The sequence below is a fragment of the Carcharodon carcharias genome, chromosome 9 (assembly GCF_017639515.1).
Source record: "Carcharodon carcharias isolate sCarCar2 chromosome 9, sCarCar2.pri, whole genome shotgun sequence".
Lineage (NCBI taxonomy): Eukaryota > Metazoa > Chordata > Chondrichthyes > Lamniformes > Lamnidae > Carcharodon > Carcharodon carcharias.
In genome coordinates, this window is record NC_054475.1 from 155121818 (window position 1) to 155146125 (window position 24308).

General features: G+C 42.4%; 1 protein-coding gene across 1 annotated transcript in view; it reads right to left on the minus strand.

Moving 5' to 3' along the window:
- si:rp71-46j2.7 overlaps nt 1-24308 on the minus strand; it is a 65215-nt gene that overhangs the window by 36483 nt on the left and 4424 nt on the right. Inside the window, exons 2-6 of the mRNA XM_041194883.1 lie at nt 17674-17770; nt 12609-12825; nt 6435-6577; nt 5092-5239; nt 4045-4094 (exon numbers count right to left, since the gene is read on the minus strand). Of these exons, the coding sequence (XP_041050817.1) occupies nt 4045-4094; nt 5092-5239; nt 6435-6577; nt 12609-12825; nt 17674-17770 (655 nt within the window). The remainder of the gene's footprint in view (nt 1-4044; nt 4095-5091; nt 5240-6434; nt 6578-12608; nt 12826-17673; nt 17771-24308) is intronic.

Consider the following 24308-nt stretch of genomic DNA (forward strand, 5'->3'; position numbering starts at 1 on the left):
CCCCCATCCTTTCCCCTCCCCCAGTCACCCATGTCCTTTCACCCAATCACTATGGCACCCCCCCCACCGACATCATGTTCCACCTCCCCACCATAACCTACCAACCTGAACCCCTTGGCATTCCAGGATGTCCAGGTGAACATACACATTCCCCCCGGAGAACCCCGCCCCCGACGCATTGACCTTCTCAACCTCCTCCTTCACACGCCCACATTCTGTGTCTGCCTCCAAGTCCCCACCAGCCACCCTTGCTTCTGTTACTGATGCACCCTCACTCTCCCCCTCCCAATCTACCAGTTCCCTCTGCCTCCTCAGTCACCATTCCCTCCTACCATACCCACCCCTGCAGTTCGATCCCAGGAGACAGTTATTGACTCCAGTCCCTCCATTCTCCCTGTTACACTATCCCTTGCACCCTCTTACCCCCTCCCAAATCACTCATTAGCAGGATGCAAATAGTGTTCATGCCAGCCTCCAGCGGGATTCTGGTGTCCACAATGTATCGGATGATCCCGCTGTGATATCACAGCGGTGTGAAACCGATTTCTGCCCCTCACACCAAATTTGCCCACCATCCCCCCACAACTGCCATGACACCCACTGCCAACAGGACCAGAAGATTCCACCCTTTTTCGCTTACCCCCTTCTTGGTGGTAGAAGTAACAGGTGAGTGAGTGAGGTGTTGTTGAAACAACCTTGGTAAATTGCTATAGTCCAACCTGCAGGATCTGTGCACTGATGTGGAAATCTCTATTAAAGAGGGCTGGGGAAGTGCAGTCATTGAATATGCTTAAAGCAGAGATTGACAGTTTTCTAAATACTAATGACAAAGGAATATGGGGATGGTGTGGGAGGAAAAAGGCATCAAAGCGGGTCATCAGCCATGATCGTACTGAATGGTGGAGCAGGCTCAATGGGCTGAATGGCCTACTGCTGCTCCTATGATAGTGAAGGCAACGGACATGGAGCCTGTGGCAAGGACAGAAATTGTCCCGTACCAGAGGGTGTCAGGCTTCAAGTGTATTACTGCAACTGCACTCATCCAGGCAAGTGGCGAGTATAATGGCCACCTCAAGGGAGTTATGGTGGCATAACAGTTATGTCATTAAACTAGTAATCCAGAGGCCCAATGCTAATCCTCTGGGTACACAGGTTCAAATCCCACCGTGGCAGCTGGCGAAACTTAAATTAAATTAAAACTAAAATAAATAAATCAATCGGGAATTGAAAGTTAGTTTCTAACTTTCAGTAACGGTGACCATGAAAGTATCACCGATTGTTGTGAAAACCCATCTGGTTCACCAATGCCCTTTAGGGAAGGAAATCTGCCATCCTTACTTGGTCTGGCCTACGTATACTCCAGACCCACAGCAATTTGATGGACTCTCAACTGCCCAGCAAGCCACTCAGTTCAGGGGCATCAGGGATGGGCAACAAATGCTGGCCTTGTCAGCGACACCCACATCCCATGAAAGAATACATTTAATAAACATCCCTGACTAGATGTCGAATCAGCATTGAGGAGTCAGAAAGTGAGCCCATTAGTCAATGATGTGGTGGATCTATTTCAGCTTCTGGTGGTTAACCCCAAGACGTTGATGGTGGGGAAAATCAAGGGAATATATTTGGGTTTCTCTTTTTTGAGATATCCATCACTTGGTACTTATGTAGCACGAAGATTACATGCCATTTGGCAGCCCAAGCCTGGATGGTATCTTGCTGTTACACACATGAGCTACTTCCAAGGAATTGTGAATAGAGCTGAATACAGTGGAATTGTCAATGAACAGTCCCACCACTGAACATTTGATGGAGGGAATGTCATTAAATGAACAGAGCTTTGTTGGCCAAGGATATTCCTTAAGGAAATCCTGAAACAACATCTTTATAAAGTAGTCTCAGGTATCCTTGTAACAGTCATGCTGCCAACTCTTGAAGGGTTTTTCCTTTGAAGTTTATTGACTTCAAAAGGTTTTGTTATGGCTCCTGGACCTCATATTCATAGGAACATAGGGCTTAGGAGGAGTAGACTATTCGGTTCTTTGAGCCTGCTTTGCCATTCAGCTGTTCTTGTTGTGGTCTCAGCTCCACTTTCCTGTCTGCACCTCCAAAACCCTCAACTGCCTTGCATATCAAAACTCTGTCTAACTCTGCCTTGAATAAATTCAATGACCCAGCCTCCACTGCTTTCTGGAGAAGAGAATGCCACACACTAACAAGCCTAAGCCAGAAAAAAAATTCTCATTTCAGTCTTCAAAGGGAGACCTCATTTTCAAACTGTGACCTCTAGTTCTTGTTTCCTCCACAAGGGAAAACATCCTCTCAGTATCCACTCTATCAAGTCCCCTCAGGGTTTTATATGTTTCAATAAGGTTACCTCTCATTCCTCTAAACTCCAATGGGTATAGGCCCAGCCTGTTCAACCTTTCTTCAGAAGATAAACCCATCAATCCCTGGAATGAATCAACGAACCTTCTCTGAACTGCTTCTAAAAGCAATTATATCCTTTTTCAAATGAGACCAAAAACAACTGTACATGGTATTCCAGATATGGCCTCACCAAGGCCCTGTATAGGCTGCTGTAAAACTTCCCTACTCTTATATTCCATTCCTGTTGCAATAAACACCAACATTCCATTTGCCTTTCTCATCACTTGCTGTATCTTCATACTTACCTTTTGTGATTCATGTATCCAGGACACCCAGGTCTCTCAGTACCTTCAATTTGCAATCTCTTGCCATTTAAGTACTGCTTTCCTATTCTTCCTGCCAAAGTGGACAAGTTCACATTTTCCCACATTATACTCCAACTGCCAAATATTTGCCTCCTCACTTGACCCATGTTCATTTGTAGACACTACCTCCTATTGACAACTTACTTTCCTACCTATCTTTGCACCATCAACAAATTTAGCTACCATACATTCAGTCTCTATATCCAAATCATTAATATTGATTTTAAATGGTTGAGGCCCCAGCACTGGTTCCTGTGCCACTCTACGAGTTACCATTTGCCAAACCAAAGAGGACTTGTTTCTCCCTACCTGTTTCTTATTAGCTAACCAATCCTTTATCCATGCCATGTTGCCCCCTACACTTGTTTTCTTTTGAAATAACTTTTGATGTGGTGCCTTATTAAAATTTTCAAAAAATTCTTTGATGGATGTGGGCATCTCTGACAAGGCCAGCATTTGTTGCCCATCCCCATTTGCTCATGAAGTGTGTGTCACACTCAGCCATTTCAGAAGAGCAGTTAAGAGTCAACCACATTGCTGTGGGTCTGGGGTCACATGTATCCCAGACTGGGCAAGGTCAGCAGATTTCTTTCCCTAAAGTACATTAGTGAACCAGATGGGTTATAACGGCAATAGACAATGGTTTTGTGGTTATCATTAGAATTCAAATTCCACCATCTGCCATGGTGGGATTCGTCCCCAGAGCATTACCCTGGGTCTCTGGATTACTAGTCCAGTGACAATACCACTACGCCACCGCCTCCCACTTTCGGAAATTCAAGTTCACCACATCTACAGGTTCCCGTTTATCCACCTTGTTACTTCCTCAAAAACTCTAAATTAGTTGAACACAATTTCCCTTTCACAAAGCCATGTTGGCTTTGTCTAGTCACATGCTGATTTTCTAAGCATCCTGATATAACTTGCATAATAATGGATTCTAGCAATTTCCCTATGACAGATGCTAGGCTAACTGGCATATAGTTTCCTACTTTGTTTCCTTCCTTTCTTGAAGGAAGGTGTTATATTTGCTATTTTCCAATCTGCTGGGACGAGTCTCTCAACTTGGATACTACCACTTCTTTCCCTCGTCAAGTAATAGATAATTTGAAAGTTAATATAGAGGGATAGAATTTTAGAATATATAGAGGGAAGCGTGATGTGTGCACTGGACCTTTATCAATGACTTCCATAACTCTAGAAAGTAGAGGAGAATTGAAATACTGAGTCAAAATAGATGAAGCAAGATGAACAACAGGACAAGGTTGTAAAAAAAAATTCAAAGACGTTTCTTAGGAGGATCACTCACGTTTTTTGTTTGATTCCTTTTCCTTGTTTCCCTTGGGAATATTATATTCACTGGAAGAGCAGAACAATAAAATCTGAACTTTTGCAGGTAATTGCACAAACGCAATTATGATTAAATCTGTCTTTCATGTACAATGTTTAAAAAAAAAATCCCACGGTCCTATTTCAAAGAAGAGCAGGGGATTTCTCTTCAGAGTCTTGGCCAATATTCATCCTTCTACCAACATCGCTAAAAATTAGCTGCTGCGTTTCCTCTATTACAACAAAGACTACGCTTCAGAAATACTTCATTTGCTTTGAGGCAACTTGCAACATCCTGAGGTTCTGATAGGTGCTATACAAATGCAAGTACTTTCTTTTAACACCAGCAATGGTTAAATGAGTTTATTTGTTGAATAGTGGAGTCAAACACATTAGAGTCAATGACTAATCTGCATGGAATTGTCTGATCCAGCTGGCTATAACTGGCCTAGCTGCTCCTGACTCAAGAAGAAAAAAATAAATCTGCCAAGATTGCCCCCTAGCATTCCCTTCCTGATTACTGTTCAGTAATTCCATACTTGTGGGAACATCAGGTAAGGATAGGTTTGGGTCCAGCTCTGAAGCATCCTCGCTTTGAGTCGGTTGATTGTAAAGGATTAACATCAGGAGCACCTGATACTGGTGTAACTACTAATGTAACTATGGTGCTGTGCCTCGTGGTTAAGTAATAGTTCTGATGATGAACAGATGTAAAGCATTGAGATGTACATATCTATCTGTAAATAAACAGGGATGGTTTTTATGAATAACAGCCTACAGTAGTATTCTTGCTGTAACTAGCAAACCTTAAAGGAACCCCATCTAAGACCTGAACCAAAGCTGAAAGATCGACTTTCCCGGGGTCTGATTTTAAGCCCCAGGCAGGAATGCAGCCTCATGAGTGGAGTCAGAGCTCGAAGAAGAAGTGGGGTCAGAGTTTGCTGAGATTTCACCAAAAACAAATAGTTTTTATTCTAGCCTCGGGAAGGATAGAAACTGTATCATGCATTATAAAATTGTTACTCACGTAACGATTTCATCATTCGTCCCAGTTTTCGGGGGGGCATCTGGAGCAGCTCCCACTTTAATTTCAGGTGAATCGTTATCCAAAAACTGGATCAACGCCTGATTGATAAAGTCAGCGTCACAGACTGTATTTATCACTTCCTCCAAAACTGGGAATGGGAAAAATTTTGGGAAAAAGAAATTGGTTTGACAATGAATGTTTCTTATATCAGCATGCATCATAACAATATTAATACATTTTTAAATGAATAACACCTCAACTACAATATTAACACCAATGGTTGGGTATTGAAATCAGCAAACAATACATGCTACTTAAGTCACAGTTATCCTATTCCAAGGAGCTGCCAAGGAAATTTGAACTTGCACTTTCTCCTTAAGCCCCAACCCATTAGAAACAGATTTTGACAAAATCTCAAGTCAAATATGTACAGCAATTCCAATTATGAGCCAATGTGGTAATTAATATTTGGTCTGTTTCATCCTATAGCATAACAGACACCAGTTATGGCAGGACATTAGACTTAATAGGGTGCTAAAGACTCCAGCTTCTGACATGTAGATCTCTTACACCCGGCAGCAACCTCAGAGTAAACTTGCCAGATTACTGAGGTTGATCGCAGAGAAGGTCTAGCCCGAGATAACTGTCCTTCAAGCAGCTAATCCAACAAGGTTACTCTCAGATTGGGCAATAGCAGCATGTCAAGAGTTAACTAAGCATAATATAAGAGCAGCTATAAAAAAAAACATACAATAGAAATGGGATTTCTCTGCAGGGATGCTGCGCGTACCCTCTGGGAAAGGGTGAGGAGTTCGGCAATCCGGGAGAGCCCCGGAGTACAGTCGCTCCTCCTCCAGATCGAGGGGGGCCAGTTGAGGTGGTTCGGGCATCATGATAAGCTTGCATCCTGGTAGGTTCCCACTGGAGCTGTACCGGACATAGCCCACTGGGCGAGACCTCAAGGCCGAGCCAGGAAATACTGGAGGGACTGCATCTCTTGACTGGCCTGGGAATTCCCTGAGGAGGAGCTGGGATGTGTGGCTGAGGAAAGGGAAGTCTGGTTGGCGCTGTTCAGCTTACTGCCACCGTGACCCTCACCAGGAGAAGCGGTGTGAAAATGTATGGTTGGGGGGCACAACTGCATTTATTTAGCTCTTTTAACACAATGAAAGATCCAAGGAACCAATGTAGTTCATTGAACACAGGGACAATGGGTAAGGAGGAGTTAGGACAAGGACATCAGAGTTTTGGATGAACAGGTGTGCACACTTCCACAAAGCGCATTAAACAAGAACCTCATCTTAAAAGTTTCAGGCTTTAGCTCAGCCAGTGCTGGTACCTGCCTTTCAGTGCAACAACCTCCTTCAGTATGTGCCGGTAACAGTTTAATTTCCATAACGAATCCGGAAGTAGATTGCATATCAGGGCTTCTGAAGTCCTCCTCAGAAAAGACACCTCCTCTTGACGAGTTTGGAAAATCTTCTCTCTAGAACAATACACTTCGGAGTTTTGTTAAAAAAATATTTTTTCTTTGTAACACTTCAAAAGAGGTCTTCAAATCATTTAACTTTAGTGAGTAACTTGATACCTTCTGGAAAATCTAGCATCACGTCAATGTCACGTTTTAAAATTACTCCATTGAGGTTTCAGGGGTCAGATGCATTAAATCTTGTGGTATTGCTCTGAACAGGCCCAACAAATTCCCACTTCCATTTCTGACCTGCGATAATTTAACTGCTTTCACCCAGGAGTCCACAAATAGGATCAATGCCCCAAGGTTAGGCCGTTGTTTAAGAAAAAATCAACCAGGACCTCTGTTCAATATCACTTTCCAGCTTTTTTTTTCATTCTGTCATGGGATGTGGGCATCGCTAACCGCATTTGTTGCTCATCCCTAATTGTTGTCAAACTCAGTGGCTTGCTGAGCCATTTCAGAGGGCAGTTAAGAGTCAACCACATTGCTGTGGGTCTGATGTCACCTGTAGGCCAGACTGGGTAAGGATGGCAGATTTCTTTCCCTAAAGGACATTAGGGAGCCAGATGGGCTTTTATGACAACCAGCAATGGTTTCGTGGTCATCAGACATTTCAGATTTTTAACCAAATTTCCCTGTCGCTTGCCATTTCAAAATGCCACCCTGCTCTCATGCCCACATGTCCGTCCTTGGCCTGCTGCAATGTTCCAGTGAAGCTCAACGCAAGTTGGAGGAACAGCACCTCATCTTCTGACTCGGCACTTTACAGCCTTCTGGACTGAATATTGAGTTCAACAATTTTAGATCATGAACTCTCTCCTCCATCCCCACCCCCTTTCTGATCCCCCTATTTTCCAATAATTTATATAGATTTTTCTTTTCCCACCTATTTCCATTACTTTTAAATGTATTTCCACCCATTGTTTTATCTCTAGCTTTTAGCCTATTTCGATCCCTTCCCCCCACCTCACCCCCACTAGGGCTATCTGTACCTTGCTCATCCTGCTTTCTACCCTTAATGTCACCTATTAGCACATTCCTTGGATAATATCACCACCGTCAACACCTCTTTGTCTTTTTGTCTATGACATCTTTTGGCAATCTCCACCTATCACTGGCCCTCTATCCAGCTCTAATTGTCCCCCTCCCCCCCAAACCAGCTTATATTTCACCTCTTCTATTTTCCCTTAGTCCTGTGAAGAGTCATACAGACTCAAAACTTTAACTGTATTCCTCTCCGCAGATGCTGTCAGACCTGCTGAGTATTTCCAGGTATTTTTATTTTTGTTTTCCTTGGAGTAAAACTGGGCTGGAAACAAAGCAAGAACCTCAGTTCTTGAAATCATTGGCAATAAGGCGTAATTCACATTAGCAGTCATGAAGGCACCACTTTATATAAATCGTCAGGGTACATACTCAAGGAAGGGAGGCTTCTTTGCTTTATCAGTATTCAGATCACTTTACTGAGCACCTCAGGATTAGGAAATACCACCTCGGGTTAAATTTCTCAACATGACAATTGGCAGCACTTCAGGTATGCAGACCAAAGATAAGAAACTAATTCGCAAAATAGAAATTAGGCTGGGGGAGGAGAAAGGTTCTGAGATGCAGATACACACAGAAGGGGCGGGTATGCAATGCAGAACAAAAATGTGCCCGTTTCAGATGATGGCTAAAGTTGAGGGAAGTGCAGTGCATTTTAACTCACTGGTGCAGGTGACATTATAGGGACAAGGCATTTGCAAAGTCTTGTGGCGGACTTCATTGTAGAAAAAAAAGTGTTTTACCAGATCGAAAAACTTGCTGAGGTTCAGAATATATTAACAAACAAAAGCAAAAGCAGTCATTGCAGTACTAAGAATAAAATAGGCCTCAGTTCCCCTTGGGGAAGCAGAGGGGAATTCAACCAAGGTTGCTGCTCTCAAGTTCTACACAATTACACCTGCTAGCTGTGTTATTCCCTGCAGGAAAACAGCCAGTCTTTATGGCTCACACATGAATAGCAGCCTCCTGGATAAGGTGCGAAGGGTAATGGACACATGCCTCAGCAAGCAAGGGGTCAGTACTTGCTTAGGATGGAGCAAGAGGAGAAATTATTGATAAGAACAAAGCAAAGAGAGAAAAACCAAGATCAGTCAAATTTTAAACTTGTCAGCACATCCCAGCTGTGAGGGGAAGGTTCATAAACAATGTGTTGGCCTATATAACTGAATGCTCAGTCCACCATAACAGCCATGACCTAGGTGTTGCTGCTGACTGGTTTTTATATTTACTGCTAACAGCATATAGCAATCAGAAGCAGCCTGGAAAATCACCACCTAAGGGAAGTCTTAATGCCTCCATTGGCAGGTTTAAGCTGGTAATCCTACCAATGGAAGCCTGTAAATAGTGAAAAGTAGTAATCAAAGGATTGCTGAGTTACTACATAGGACTACTTGCATTTATATAGTGTTGCTCACAACCTTAGAACTTTACAGCCAATGGAGTACTTTTGAAGTGTGGTCACATATGGACTTAAAACATTAACTTTGTTTTTCTCTCTCCACAGATGCTGTCAGACCTGCTGAGTTTTTCCAGCATTTTCTGTTTTTGTTTAACATTTACACACAGCAAGTTCTCACAAACAGCAATGTGATAATGACCAGGTAATCTGTTTGTGATGTTGATTGAGGGATAAATATCAGCCAGAACACTGGGGAAGACTCTTCTTCCAGTGCCATGGGACCTTTTACATTCAGCTGAGAGAAAAGACAAGGCTTTGGTTTAATGTCTCACCCGAAATCTAGCACCTCTGACAGTGCAGTATGCCCACAGTACTGCACAGGAGTGTCAGCCTAGGTTTTTGTGCTCAAGTCCTGGTGTGGGACTTGAACCCACAACCTTCTGACCAGGAGGTAAGAGAGCTACCAACTGAACCATGGCCGACACAATTTGTTACACTTACTGGCATGGGCTGGTTGGGCCAAATGGCCTGTTTTCATGCCCTATATAAAAATCATGAAACTGGTGTTGGTTAAGTATCAAGATTAAAGGGGAAATTGAGAGGCAAACAATAGAGTATTAAAACTTCATTAGAACGGAAAGCCCTATAATGAACTTCCAACAACTTATATTTACATGGGATATTTCACTGAACAAAACATCACATGTTGCTTAATGGGAGAAAATGCAGGGGAACAGTTTTGGTAGATGTTTGCGAAGGAGGCAAGAGAGACTGAACAGAAGAGGTTTAGATAGAGTATTGTAGAGTGAAGGGGCTCAAGACTGGGATCATGGGTGGGCAGGGACTTGTGCATGATAGAATAGAGGCTGCAAAGTTCTGGATCTGTTGGATGTTTGTACTGAGTGAATCTAGGCAAGCAGGTGAGCACAACACTGGGAAATCAAACCTAGAAGTGACAATAGCATAAATGAGGGTTCGACAGCAATGCAAATGGGGTTGGCATGTGATGTTCCAGACTTAGAAGAAAATGGCCCTGTGGGATGGACAGGGATTGAAGCTCCGTTCAACTCCGGACACATCAGGGCACCATTGGAATTCCTGACTGGAAAAGAAAAAGGATTCTCCCAATGTCTCGCCTTCATGGAACCCAGTATGATTTTTTGCTGGTTTCAGGAGTATCCACACGGTCAGTGGACTTAACCCACTACTAAATGCATTTCAAAACCAGTTGAAACTTTAGTAACCTCCCCAGATAAGTGAATTCCACAAATATCCCAAATGGAAAACATGTAGAGCCTGGAAGTGAAGGGTACCAATAAAACTTGCCTGAACTGATCTTGTATACCTTAAAATGGAACTCTAGTATTACCAATATTTACTGGGGTTTGACAATTTTGAACTGGTTTTCCTTTGTTTATGCTCCACACGAGTCTACAGCCAACAGTTTCAATCTAACTCTATCAGCAACCTTTTTTTGCTTTCTTGCTCATTTGTTTATCTAGCTTCCCTTTAAATACATCTATACTCTTTGCCTCAATTACTCTTTGTGGTAGCAAGTTCCACATTATACCACCATCTGGGTAAAGGAGTTCCTCATGAATTTCTTTTTGGATTATCTTATATAGTTATGGTCGCTAGTTTTGCTCTTCCCCACAAGGAGACATTTTCTCTACATTTACCCAATCAAACACTTTCATTAGCATAAGGTGACCTCCAACTGGTCACCCATCATTTTCCTTCTTACTAGAGAAAGCAGCTGCAGTCTATTCAATCTTCCCAAATAGGTAAAACTTCTCAGTTCTGGTATCATCCTCAAAAACCTTTTTTGCACCTTCACCAGTGTGTCTATATCCCTTTTTATAATATTGTCAATACAAAATCCTAAAGATGACCGAGTTACAATTGCAGGATGGAAGAGGCCCTTTCCCTCAAAGTTAAACCTGCAAAAACCAAACAACAACTTGTTTTTTTTAACTTAAATGTCAGGGTATTCAGTTCACACATGGATAAACTGATCAAAAACTATTTTGCTTCTAATTGCACCAGCTACATTACTGTGTGCCATCAATACAGTCACTGAAATGGAAACAAGGGGTTTAATCTTGTGCCCTCTCCAGTGGCGAGTTTGCTGGAGGGGGCATTTAATCAGGTGGGAAGGCAGCAGGTGAAATGGGCCATCTCCATGCCCTTGCTGCTAACCTCCTCCCCCACCCCCTCCCGTACCATCACTCACCTCTAGCCTAGGATCCAGTGGCGATTCTAGGCCTTGGGCATGTGTCATACTGACAGCAGCCGTGACACTGACACTGCTGCCCAATAGAGCTGCTGGCCTCCAATTGGCCAGCAACTCTCGGGGGTGAGACTTCCATCCCCAGGGTTCTTGATGCCAGAGGAAGGACTGCCACTGGCCTATCAAGTATCGAAGTGGCACATGATGGAGTGGGCCTTCCCACAAAGGGGCGATGCAGGGCTTTTGTCACCTTCAAAGGATTCTGGCCGAAGTTTCTGTTCCTACATCAAACAGGGAAAGTGCCTCTATTTTGAGCTGTATTTTTTTTAAAAATTCACTCATGGCATGTGGGCATCGCTGGCTAGGGCAGAGAGAGAGAGAGAGAGAGAGAGAGAGTCTTTTGTAGAAGAGACATATGGAGTCAAAATGTTATCTCTCTATCTCCACAGATGCTGTCAGACCTGCTTGAGTTTTTCCAGCATTTTTTGGTTGATGGATCCGTAATTAGGCAGATAAAAGATGGATGGGTGGGATTATCAGATGTTTATATCTGCATTGATTAAGTATGCCACAGAAGGTGCCAAACCCAGATGCTGGCTGTCAAATTGCACATTAGCATACAGGGAGGCAGCGGCATAATGTTGCTGGACCAGTAATCCAGAGACCCAAGCTAATGCTCTGCTTCAAATCCCACCATGGCAGCTGATGGAATTTGAATTCGGATTAATAATTCTGGAATATAAAGCTAACCCCAGTGATGGGGACTATGAAACAATCATAAAAACCCCATCTGGTTCACTAATGACCTTTAGGGAAGGAAATCTACCATCCTTACCTGGTCTGACCTACATGTGACTCTCGACCCACAGCAATGTGGCTAACTCTTAACCGCCCTCTGAAATGGCCGAGCAAGGTCCATTCAAGTGCAATTATGGATAGGCAACATCCCATGAAAGAATAAAGAAAAAAAATACTGTACCAGTCCCCTGGTATTGGGTCATGGAACCTTCTTTAGAGACCTAGAAAATTGCTTAGATTTGCACCTTTATCTCCGTTTATCTTTCAATCAGACAGAAGTTAACTTGTGAAGAGGGCAGAAATGCTGCCTCACCCCTTTAGAAACACTACTGTGGGAAGACCATGAAAGTCCATCTCCTGGGAGAATCCTGCCAGTCATCGGAGTAAGAAACTCATTTCTGAAGGAGATACTTAACCCTCCTTGTGGATGAAGAGCAGAGAGTTCATGATTTCAAACAAGTGGTTAGAAGGGATGAAATTCTAGATGATGTTGGTGGTTCTAGGTAATGCCCTATTTTAGCTAAAGTTCCATCCTTAACCATTGGATTTTTAAAAACCGAAACAAATCATACCTCTTCTTTTCCTTCTTGGCAGTTCGCAAATGGCAAGTAAGGATTCGAATCAACCCATGTTCTATGCTGGTAAGGTTGAAATGCCTGATTTTACCAACTGCATGATCCACTGCCATGTTAAACTCATCAAGCAGGACCTGGTAGAGTGGCTGATCTTCCCTGGGTTCAGGAGGATTGTACCACAACAAGATGAACTGCGAGTAACTACATTCAAACACTAAAAGGCAGAAAGAATATAATAACATATTGGCAGAAATGGTTATATAAATCATGTTTAAATAAAATAACATCTGGTAAATTGCTGAGTGAGACCACATACAAAAGCTGACCCTGCTACTATAAAGGAATTCAAAAAGTCTCCTATAGGCATAAATAGTAAAATAGTGGTAAAAGGAGGAGTGGGGCTGATTAGGGGCCAAAGATAAAGGAGATTTACATATGGGAGATGGGACAGAGCAAGGGTACTAAATGAATCCTTTGCACCTGTCTTTAAGGAATAAGGTGCTGTCTTTAGGTAGAGGAGTTAGTTGAGATACTGGATGAGCTAAAAATTGATAATAAGGAGTTATTAGATATGCTGGCTCTACTTAAAGTTGATAAGTCGCCAGGACCAGGTCAGATCCATCAGAGGAAAGGATGGAGATAGTGGAAGTGCTAGCCATAATCCTCTATTCTCCTTAAACACAAGATGGTGCCAGAGGTTTGGGAATTGCAAATGTTACAACAGTGTTCAAAAGAGGCTGCAAGCAAAAACAGAATTACCTGGAAAAACTCAGCAGGTCTGGCAGCATCGGCGGAGAAGAAAAGAGTTGACGTTTCGAGTCCTCATGACCCTTCGACAGAACTTGAGTTCGAGTCCTATTTTGGGTAGGAGATAGAAGCGGGCCGTCCAAGGTTAGGCGACTATCAGGTTGGAAGCTGTGGGAGGAAGATCCCCAGAGGAGATGAGGTCAGTGACAGTCCTGGAAACAATGGCTTGATGTTCAGTGGTGGGGTCATGGTCCAGGGAGAGGTAGGAGGAAGTGTCTGCGAGTTGATGTTCAGCCTCCGTGAGGTAGAGGTCAGTGCGCCAGACAACAACAGCACCACCCTTGTCAGTGGGTTTGATGACAATATCAGGGTTGAACCTGAGAGAATGGAGTGCAGTAAGTTCAGAGAGAGAGAAATTAGAATGGGTGAGAGGAGCAGAGAAATTGAGACGACTAATGTCGCGCCGACAGTTCTCAATGAAAAGATCAAGAGAAGGTAAGAATCCAGAGGGAGGGGTCCAGGTGGAGGGAGAATATTGGAGGTGGGTGAAAGGATCCGTTGAATGGGGAGAGGACTCCTGCCCAAAAAAGTGAGCCCGAATCGAAGACGGCGGAAGAAGAGTTCAGCATCGTGCCGAGCCCAAAATTCATTGAGGTGAGGGCGTAAGGGTATGAACCTAAGTCCTTAGCTGAGCACTGAACGTTCAGCATCGGAGAGGGGAAGGTCAAGGGGTATAGTGCATACACGGCTGGGGCTGGGATTGGAAGATGGGGTGGGGACGGAGGGACAGGCAGGGGTGGAGGGTCCTAGATGGGTGTTGGTGTCGATGAATTGTTGGAGCTTGCGTTCCTTAGCACTTGAGAGAAAGAGAAAAAGTTTCTTGTTGAGGCGTTGGATGAGCCGAAGAATAAAATGAAACTGGGGGCACGCGCAGCTTTGAAAGAGGGTATGGCGGTGCTGCTGGAGGGAGAGGTTGAGTGTGTTCATATGGCGGCGCATGGCACTGAGTGTGGATCTCAGGATGCGATGGGAACAGCAGTCCGAGAAACGTTTTATGTCCCGGAGATACCTGTAATCCTGGGTGGGTTCGAAACACGAGGGGTGGAATTTCAGTTGAAATCCACGTGGGGTAAGTCGGAGACGGAGACAGTCACTGAGAAAGGAGATATGGCTGTGAAAGCGGGTTTTAGTAAACACCTTGTCAAACACCAGGAGGGAAATGGAAAGCAATGAAGGCGAGCAAGGCAAAAGAGAGGTACGGAAATCTTGTCGCAGAGAAGAACAGAACTTTTTCAAGGAGGTAAGCATTTCTTGAAGAGCAGTGGCAGTCAATTAAACACAGAGATAAAAACAAAAAAACTGCGGATGCTGGAAATCCAAAAGCAAAAACAGAATTACCTGGAAAAACTCAGCAGGTCTGGCAGCATCGGCGGAGAAGAAAAGAGTTGACGTTTCGAGTCCTCATGACCCTTCGACAGAACTTGAGTTCGAGTTCAAAAGAGGCTGCAAGGATCAGCCCAGCAACTACAGGCCAGTCAGTGGGAAAGCTTTCAGAAATGATAATCTGGGACAAATAAACAGTCACTTGGATAAATGTGGTATAATTAAGGCAAGCCAGCTCAGGCTTGTAAAAGGCAAATCTTGTTTAACTAATTCAATTGATTTTTTTGATGAGGTAACAAGAGGTCGGAGTTGATGGGGTAATGCAGTTGATGTGGTGTACATGAGCTTCCAAAAGGTATTTGATAAAGTGCCACATACAGACTTATCAGCAAAAACTATGGAATAAAGGGCAATGGCAAAAGTTGGCTAAGTGACAGAAAGCAGAAAGTAGGGGTGAAAGGTGTTTCTTAGAGATTGAGGAAGATATATAATGGGGATCCCCAGGGGTTAGCACTAGGACCACTGCTTTTCTTGATCCATATTAATCACCTAGACTTGGGTGTACAGGAAAATTTCCAGATGGCAAAACTTGGAAGTGTTGTGAACCGTGAGGAGGATAGTGATAGACTTCAAGAAGGCACCGACAGACTGGTAGAACAAGCAGACATGTGGCACATGAAATTTAATGAAGAGAAGCGTGAAGTGATACATTTTGGTCAGAAGAACAAGAGGTGATAGAAAATAAAGGGTACAATTCTTAAAGGGGGTGCAGGAGCAGAGGGAACTGGGGTATATATGCATAAGTCATTGAAAGGGATCAGGCAGGTTGAGAAAGTGGTTAAAAAGACATACCAGAATCTTGGGCTTTATTATTGAGGCAGAGAGTACAAAGAGGTTATAGTGAACCTTTACAAAACACTTATTTTGGCTTCAACTGGATTAGTCTCCAATTCTGGGCACCACACTTCCGAAAATATGTGAAGGCTTTAGAGAGAGTGAAGGCTTTAGAAGTGCAGGCTTGAGAGAGAGTGCAGGAAAGATTCACAAGAATGGTTCCAGGGATGAGGGACTTCAGTTAGGTGGTTAGATTGAGGAAGCTGGGGTTGTTTTCCTTAGCAGAGAGGCCAAGAGGAGATTTGATAGAGACATTCAAACGCATGAGATAAAAACAAAAAAACTGCGGATGCTGGAAATCCAAAACAAAAACAGAATTACCTGGAAAAACTCAGCAGGTCTGGCAGCATTGGCGGAGAAGAAAAGAGTTGACGTTTCGAGTCCTCATGATCCTTCAAAGGGTCATGAGGACTCGAAATGTCAACTCTTTTCTTCTCCGCCGATGCTGCCAGACCTGCTGAGTTTTTCCAGGTAATTCTGTTTTTGTTCAAAAGCATGAGGTGCCTGAACAGAGTAAATAAGGAAAAACTGTTCCCATTGGTGGAAGGGGTGAGGTGGGGACACCAATTTAAAGCTGAATGGCAAAAGAGCCAGAGGCGACACAAGGAAAACATTTTCACCAGTGATTAGGATCTGGAATGCACTGCCTGAGTGCGGTGGAGGCTGATTCAGGCGTGGCTTATCTAAAGAGAAAGAATTTACAGGACTATGGGGAAAATGGCAGGGAAGTGGGACTAGCCGAGCAGCTCTTATACAGAGCCAGCACGGACACAAAGGGCCAAATGGTTTCCTGTCCTGTATTTTTTTGATTTTATTATTAGAACATCTAACTTATCCTTAAAAAAATTAAGTATCAGGTTTAATTTTATAGAAGAATGTTCACTCTTGCAATTTTTTTTTAACATCACCAATGTGTTTAATGACCTTTAATGCATGAGGGGAGCCGAATAGTTCTCATCCTCCACCCCAAAATCTATTTTGGATGCCAGTGCACATGATTTCAGTGAGAATTGCTGATATACAAGTCAAGCCTGCAGAGTTTTGTATGTGATTTAAAATGTGCAGAGAATATAAAGCAAACATGGGCAGCAGATAAATCAGCAAAAAGCAGAAATGGTTAGGCCTGTGAAGTCACATACTATGTCTCTGTTAATCCTGGTTAAAATCTTACTGACTGATTAAAAATAAAAACTAAAATCAACAGAAAAAAAAATTGACTACAATTTAATGCATGATTCAAATTTCTATACAGTTTTCAGGGTCAACTTTAAAAAGTTTCTGTGGAATTCTTGCACCAGGATAATCATTATTTTTGCTGGCTGAAAAGAGCAATGGCATTTGAAGCTTTCTTTACACTGGCCATGGCTGAGTACTAACCACCAGCTCCCAATACATGGGGCTCCAGTAGGCAGCAACTCCAATTAAAACCTACCAGGTTCAGAAATCTGTCCATTGGGAAAACAAGGTAAAATAATCTTCCAAGTGGCTCCCTGCCAGATTTTAGGATGGATCATAGTTAATTGAGATTCTGCAGTGATAAGCTCGTGATCCATTTGTCTCACACCCTTGGACTTTATATCGTGGATAAAAAAAAAAATCACCATTCACATTAAATGGGCAGAAAAATCACAGGCTGCTAGGCACAGAAATGGAAAACCTCAGGCCAGAAAAGGGGTTAATTTTGTACAGTTTCACTGGACACAAGCTTATCATTTAAAATAGAAATAACCATAAAACCAGCAAGGGCTGGTGATTCCCACAATTCCCATCATATAAATAAAAAACAGTATTTTTTCTTATTGTTCTTGGGAAGTGGGCATTCATGGCAAGGCCAGAATTTATTGCTTAGCCCTAATGGCCCTCGACCTTCTTGACTTGCTGCAGTCTGTGCGGTTTAGATGCTGTTAGGGAGGGAGTTCCAGGATTTTGGCTCAATGACAGTGAAGGAAAGGCAATATAGTTCCACATTTACTGTGTATTGCAAACCACCTAGCTTGCAACGAATGCAACTACTGAATTTGGTACTTTGAATACTTACCTCTCCTTAGGGACTGATAAAGGGACGGATCAAGCACGAATGAATTCGGCTCTTTTCCATCAGCTGCATCCACATGATCGTTAGGTTGGTTTATTTCCTGTGTAGAAATTTGTTATGAGATTACAATCCTGATATTGCACATTATTTGAAACATAAGATCCTGAGAGGACTTGACAGGGTGGATGCTGAAAGGGTGTTTCCTCTTGTGGGAGAGATTAGAACAAGGGGTTACTGTCAAAAAAATAAGGAGTCGCCCATTTAAGATGGAGATATGCAAGGAGATATTTGAGGGTTGAGAGTATTTGGACCTCTCTTCCAGAGATAGTGATGGGGGCAGGGTCATTGAGTGTTTTTCAGGCAGAGGTAGACAAATTCCTGACTAACAAGGGAGTCAAAGGGTAGCAGGGCAGGCAAGAATGTGGACCCGAGGCCACAATTAGATCAGTCATGATCTTACTGAATAGCAGAGCAGGCTCAAAGGGGCTGAATGGCCTACTCCTGACTCGTTTGTTCATATTTGATCAGGAATGGTTAATATGTGCAGGTTGAAAAGTTATGCTTTGCATCAGATATGTACTGAAAGTATGATGACTAATTCCTAAAAGGATCATCAATCTAGGGACCAATTTAACTACCACTTAGAAGTATTTCTGTATTTTGTGAGCAGCTTATTCTATCCAACCAATAACCTTTTGGAAAATTCTGAATTATTTTCTTTTAATTAAGAAGGCACTGCATGTTTTACCTGGGGAAATCACTTGCAATGGCTTTTCTTCCTGCTCTGGCACTTTTACCTCTGGTGTCCCCCAAGTATCTATCCTTGGCCCCCTCCAATTTCTCATCGATATGCTGCCCCTCAGCAACATCATCCAAAAGCACAGCATTAATTTTCAAGTGTACACTGATGACACCCAGCTCCACCTCACCATCACCTCTTTCAACTCCTCCACTATTACTAAATTATCAGACTGGTTATCCAACATCCAGTACTGGAAGAGCAGAAACTTCCTCCAATCAAATATTGGGAAGACTGAAGCCATTGTTTTCAATCCCTGCTCCAAACTCCATTCCCTAACCACCAACTCCATCCTTCTTCCTGGCAACAGTCTGAGATTAAGTCAGGCTGTTTGCAACCTTGGTGTCACGTTTGACCCAGGGATGAGCTTCCGACCTCTTATTTGTGCCATCACTAAGACTGCCTATTCCCACCTCCGTTACATGGCTTGACTTTGCCCCGTCTCAGCTCATCTGCTGCTGAAACCCTCATCCATGCCTTCGGCAGCTTACAGACTCGACTATACCAATGCACTCCGGGACCGTCTCCCACATTCTACCCTCGTCTGTTTAAGGCCATCCAAAACTCTGCTGCCCAGGCCTCAACACAGGTGAGGTCCAGTTCCCCTATCACCCCTGTGCTCATTTACCTATGCTGGCTCCCATTCAAGCAAAATCTTGATTTTAAAGTTCTCATCCTGATTTTCAAATCCTTCCATAGCCTTGCCCCTCCCTATCTCTAATCTCCTCTAGCTCCGCAACCCAAAATATCTGCACTCTTCTGCCTCCCAATTTTAAATCACTCTACCATTGGAGCCTACATCTTCATCTGCCTAGTCCCCGAGCTCTGGAATTACATTTCTACACCTCTCCACCTTCCTTTCTTCTTTTAAGACACTTCTTAAAACATACCTCTTTGACCAAGTCATTAGTCATTTGACCTAATTTCTCCTCATGTAGCTCAGTGTCATACTTTTGTTTATAATGTTCTTTGGGATGTTTCAATATGTTATAGGCTGTACAAATGCAAATTGTTGTTGAAAAGTATAATTTAGGTTTACCAAAAAGCTGTTCTGAATTTTTTTTAAAAAACCTATCCACATATTTGATTATTGAGCACCATCTAAAACTGTAGCATTGCATCCTTTAAAAGATATCACAACGGAAGGTGTGGCCTCAAAGGATGTCACATTCCAGGGTGATTGGCAACTTTGAATCAACCAAATAGGAACAAATCAAAAAACACCAAAAAGGCAGGAATGAGTAGCCAGCAGGAAACTGAGCAAATTCTTCAGTCTTTTATTCCTAAAGCTGCTATTCAGGAACAAATCATAAAATTGACTAAAATCACTGCCATTTTACTCCTCCATTTTAACCAAAAAAGCAAATAATGTCACAAAACCCTGAAAAAAAACTTAGCAAGCTTAACTATAAAACTCCATTATTTAATATTAAAAACATCTACAGGAAGCTCCCCTGTAGCTGAAGTTGAATATTTCAACAGTGTCTTGGTTATTAGGGGATTCCAAGAGGAACGGTCAAATTCTGTCTGAGCGATGCATCTGGGGAGTGTGAAGCAAGTCATGTCGCATAAGAGGCAGAAAAAAAAAATGACAAACAGCAAAACATTTTTTAGCATTTCAGACTGTTTAAAGTACTAAAATATTGAGAGGAAAGCAAAATACTGCAGATGTTGGAAATCTGAAACAAACAGAAAACACTGGAGACACTCAGCAAGTCTGGCGACATCTGCAGAGAGAATCAGAGTTAACAGAAAGCTAATAGAACGTTATTGTTTATTGCGAGGGGAACTGATAAGGAGATTATGCTTCAGTTGTACAAGGCACTGGTGAGACCACAACTGGAGTACAGTGTACTGTATGGGTCACCTTATTTAAGGAAGGACGTAAATGCATTAGAGGTAGTTCAGAGAAGGTTTACTGGACTAATACCAGGAATGGATGAGTTGTGCTATGAGGAAAAGTTGGACAGGTTAGGCTTGTATCCGCTGGAGTTAAGAATAATAAGAGGTGACTTGATTGAAACCTTCATGATCTTAAGGGGCCTTGACAGGGTGGAGGTAGGGAGGATGTTTCCCCTTGTGGGAGAATTAGAGCCAGAGAGTCACTGTTTAAAAAAAATTAGGGGTAGCCCATTTAACAGATGAGGAGGAATCTTCTCCCCGAGAGTCATGAGTCTTTGGAACTCTCTTCCTCAAAAGGCAGTGGAAGCAGAGTCTTTGAATATTCTTAAGGCAGAGCTTGATAGATTCTTGATAAACAAGAGGGTGAAAGGTTATTGGGGAGTAAGCAGGTATGCAGAGTTGAAGTTACAATCAGATCAATCATGATCTTATTGAATGGCGGAGCAGGCTCGAGGGGCTGTGGCCTACCCCTGCCATTTGCATGTTCGTATGCATGTTTCAGGCCAATGATCTTTCACCAGAACTGAACTTTGCATGGTGTTTGCAGTTTGTTTTTGTTGCTGTTGAAGGACATTCATGAGGCTGTTTGATGCTAATCCTGGATATTGTCGCTGGGGTATTTATCCAGGTCCGGACTAAACCGGGGTCATGTGCTGGAAACTCCTACGGTAATGCAATACATCACTGACAGTTCAGAAAGAACTACAAATCAGGAGAGAGAAAGACAAGAGAAAAAACCATTTCCAAAAAGGATCATTTTGGAGGAGGATGGGGCAAGAACAAGTGAAGAACCTGCACTTAAGTGAACACCGCATAGATTTAAAAAAAGTGACTTTTTCATGAGGATAACTGGGAAGAAGGAATCTTGAAAATTGGTAGGCAGGTAGGCAAATACATTATGACCTCTCCAGTCCAGAAATTCAAAGCCTGGAAACACCAGCTGTCCAGAAACTTTATTTTGAGCAGACTCAGATTCACTACTCAACTGTTCACACAGCACAAGTAGTTCTAGCCCATCACAGGCAGCTCACTCATCAGAGCAGAGGCTTCTAATCAGAAAGTACACCCAACTATTCTTGTCACTGCTGTAGAGTGTGACTTTCACAATCCAACTATTCTGGTCATTGACTTTCACAATAGTGACATGTCTCCCGATGGCGATGACCAACAGGCTGAGGACTGATGCTGCCAATGCAAACAAATATGATGCCTTCACTGCAAAACCACTGCAGCAGGGTCAGCATCATGGTCCAGCTGCCCAAAAGCACAATGTTGAAGCTGTAAGCAATACCCACAAACAGGGCAGAGTGCGCCAATTACCCCATGAAATAAAACATGGCCGAGTGGAACTTCTTATATCTACAGATGGCCACTGAGTCCAGTAGACTGACAAGGGTGATGAAAGCACAAAACAATAATAGTCACTCGGTAGTACATAACCCGAGTGTGGCTAAAAATAAAAGCAACATGGTGCCAAAGCTTTTCATCTTGCACTCATTGGGACAGAACCAGAATACCATCACATCTCATAGGGAACAACGAATTATACTACATGAGAAGAGGATGCCGATTGGCTGGCAAGTGGACACTGCTTAGTAGAGGCATTACTAAGGAGAATGCGACAGGGAACAGTTAACTGCCAAGCTTGTGTTTAAATTCAAATCAGGTAAGTAGACTGTCTGGTCAAGGCAAAAGCTTGGCAGTTAACTGTTCCCTGGTGCATTCTCAAAGGCAATGCCTCTACCACAGTTTAATGTCAACCAATCAGCACCTTCTTCTCATGTAGAATAATTTTTTTTGTTCACTTTGAGATTTGGTACTCTTGCAATTCTGTCCTGATGAGTTTTATGGCACAGCAGATGGTAAATGCTGAGCTGTTCAAATCCCAGAGGGGGACTTGAAACAACTGCCAGAATTATTTTCAATTTGTATTTATTTTGAGATGCATGCCTTGAATTTAGTAGTAATAAAACCACTGAGTTTTATGGGTTTCTTACAAAACTAAATTAAACCTTTATTAATAAAAAACGATTTTAAGCACATACATAGTAGTAATTTGTAAACCTATGATAACTCCTAGCTCCCCTAGTTAATCTAACTCCCAGTTACACCTCCATTAAGGCAAGAGCAAAACACATTTTAAAAGACCCAGGCAAAGTAACACGATACCCTGAACAGTCTAATTCAAAGTGAGTTTTCTTCACTTCAATTCGTGCAGACAGCAACTTGAGGCGTAAAGGCTGGAGGCTTTTCACATTTATTAGATCTTAGAATCCTTTCCTTTTATATATAACCTCACCTCCTTTGTACAGGTTTCTCCCTTTTAATGTAAATCCCATTGTCTTTTCAACTCTACTTTTCTAATAATAAAGACCTATAATAGTACCAATTTTATCAGTAAGCTTTGGGAAAAATAAACACACTTGTTTGGCTTCTTTTGGCTGTGTAACATTTCACCACCTCTTGAAATTCAAATTACACTGGTTTATCTAAAAATGCAAATTTTCCCTTTTCACCTCACATTCTAAAACTTCAGCTCTCTAACATTTCAAACCTAGTTTTGCCTCTGCTACAACAAAGCCTTCAGATCAGCTATCTTGAATTCAATTAAGTCCCACACACACTACTCCTACCTTACAATAAATTTCAACAACATTATGAAAATTATTATATTTTCCTGACAATGAGTACAAGACAAAAAGCTTTGACAGCATGTCTTTTTTTCAACAATACAAAATTATAAAGAAAACAGAATTGATGCTCTGGTCCTGGGACCTATACTTGGTGTTCTCAAGCTTCCCAGTTTGGTATAATGAAAACGTACTAAATACCAGCTGTAGTGGTTGTTAAAGGAAGTATGTGGGCACAGTGCTGAGTCATATGGACTCGAAATGTTAGCTCTGTCTTTCTCTCCACAGTGGCTGTCAGACCTGCGGAGTTTTACCAGCACTTTTTGTTGTTCAGATTTCCAGCATCTGCAGTATTTTGCCTTTATATTACTGCAGTAAAGAAAGTAAGATCTAATAATCTAGTTGAAATTTGGTTTTGTACTCCCTCAGCTGCTCTAATTTTCCAGTCCTACCTTTCCCAAGGGTAGTGACTGATATTGTTGAAAATTTCATACCCTAGTTGGGATCAACAGCCATTCTTCCAAAACAGGCATCAAAATCCAGCCAGACTATTCACTAACAGCACCAACATATAAACTGTGTTAAAAATTACACATAAAACTTTGTAACAAACAGGCCTTTTTCTGCTGCTGCCAAATTCTCCCACATTATACATGGTGCAGCTTAGGCACAACAGAAAGTGAAACCCATTACTAATCTGATCCAATGGGTGGAACTCAATAGTTTAAAATCGTATCATCATCATTATCAACCCAGGATGCTTCAATTGCACTCTCATACTATCCTCAAAATCACTCCCCTTGAAGATAAGGCAGGATAAGGAGGTGAACGTTCAAGTTGATCTTAAAATTTTTTATTTTCACCTGCACCTGAGCAAATGAGATAAGCATTCCTGATGGCAAGGCCTCTAGTTTAAGTTAAAATGGAAAAGAACACCAAGAGAATACAGTACACTCTGTAGCAGCCTTTCACAGCAAGGATAGACCAAAGGTGAAGTCAATACAATGACAGGGACCCAGATTTCATGGTGGTAATGACAATGAGACTGTCAGCGTTCATCATTTCTCCTCTGAAATGGACAGCAACTTTGCGAGTCTGAGCAGAAGTTGCTGTCAGAAATTCTACCGTCCTCCAAGCGGTGCACTGTTAAAGTGCTCCTTAGCTGCAATCAGTTAATGAACTGGTGAGAACTTGCCTTTTCACTCCATCAGCCTTGCTTGAAAAAGTTATATGTGAGCTCTTACTGCATACTAAGATCATAATTACTCAAGAAAAAAATAATTCTGGCCTTGAGAAACTGTTATGTC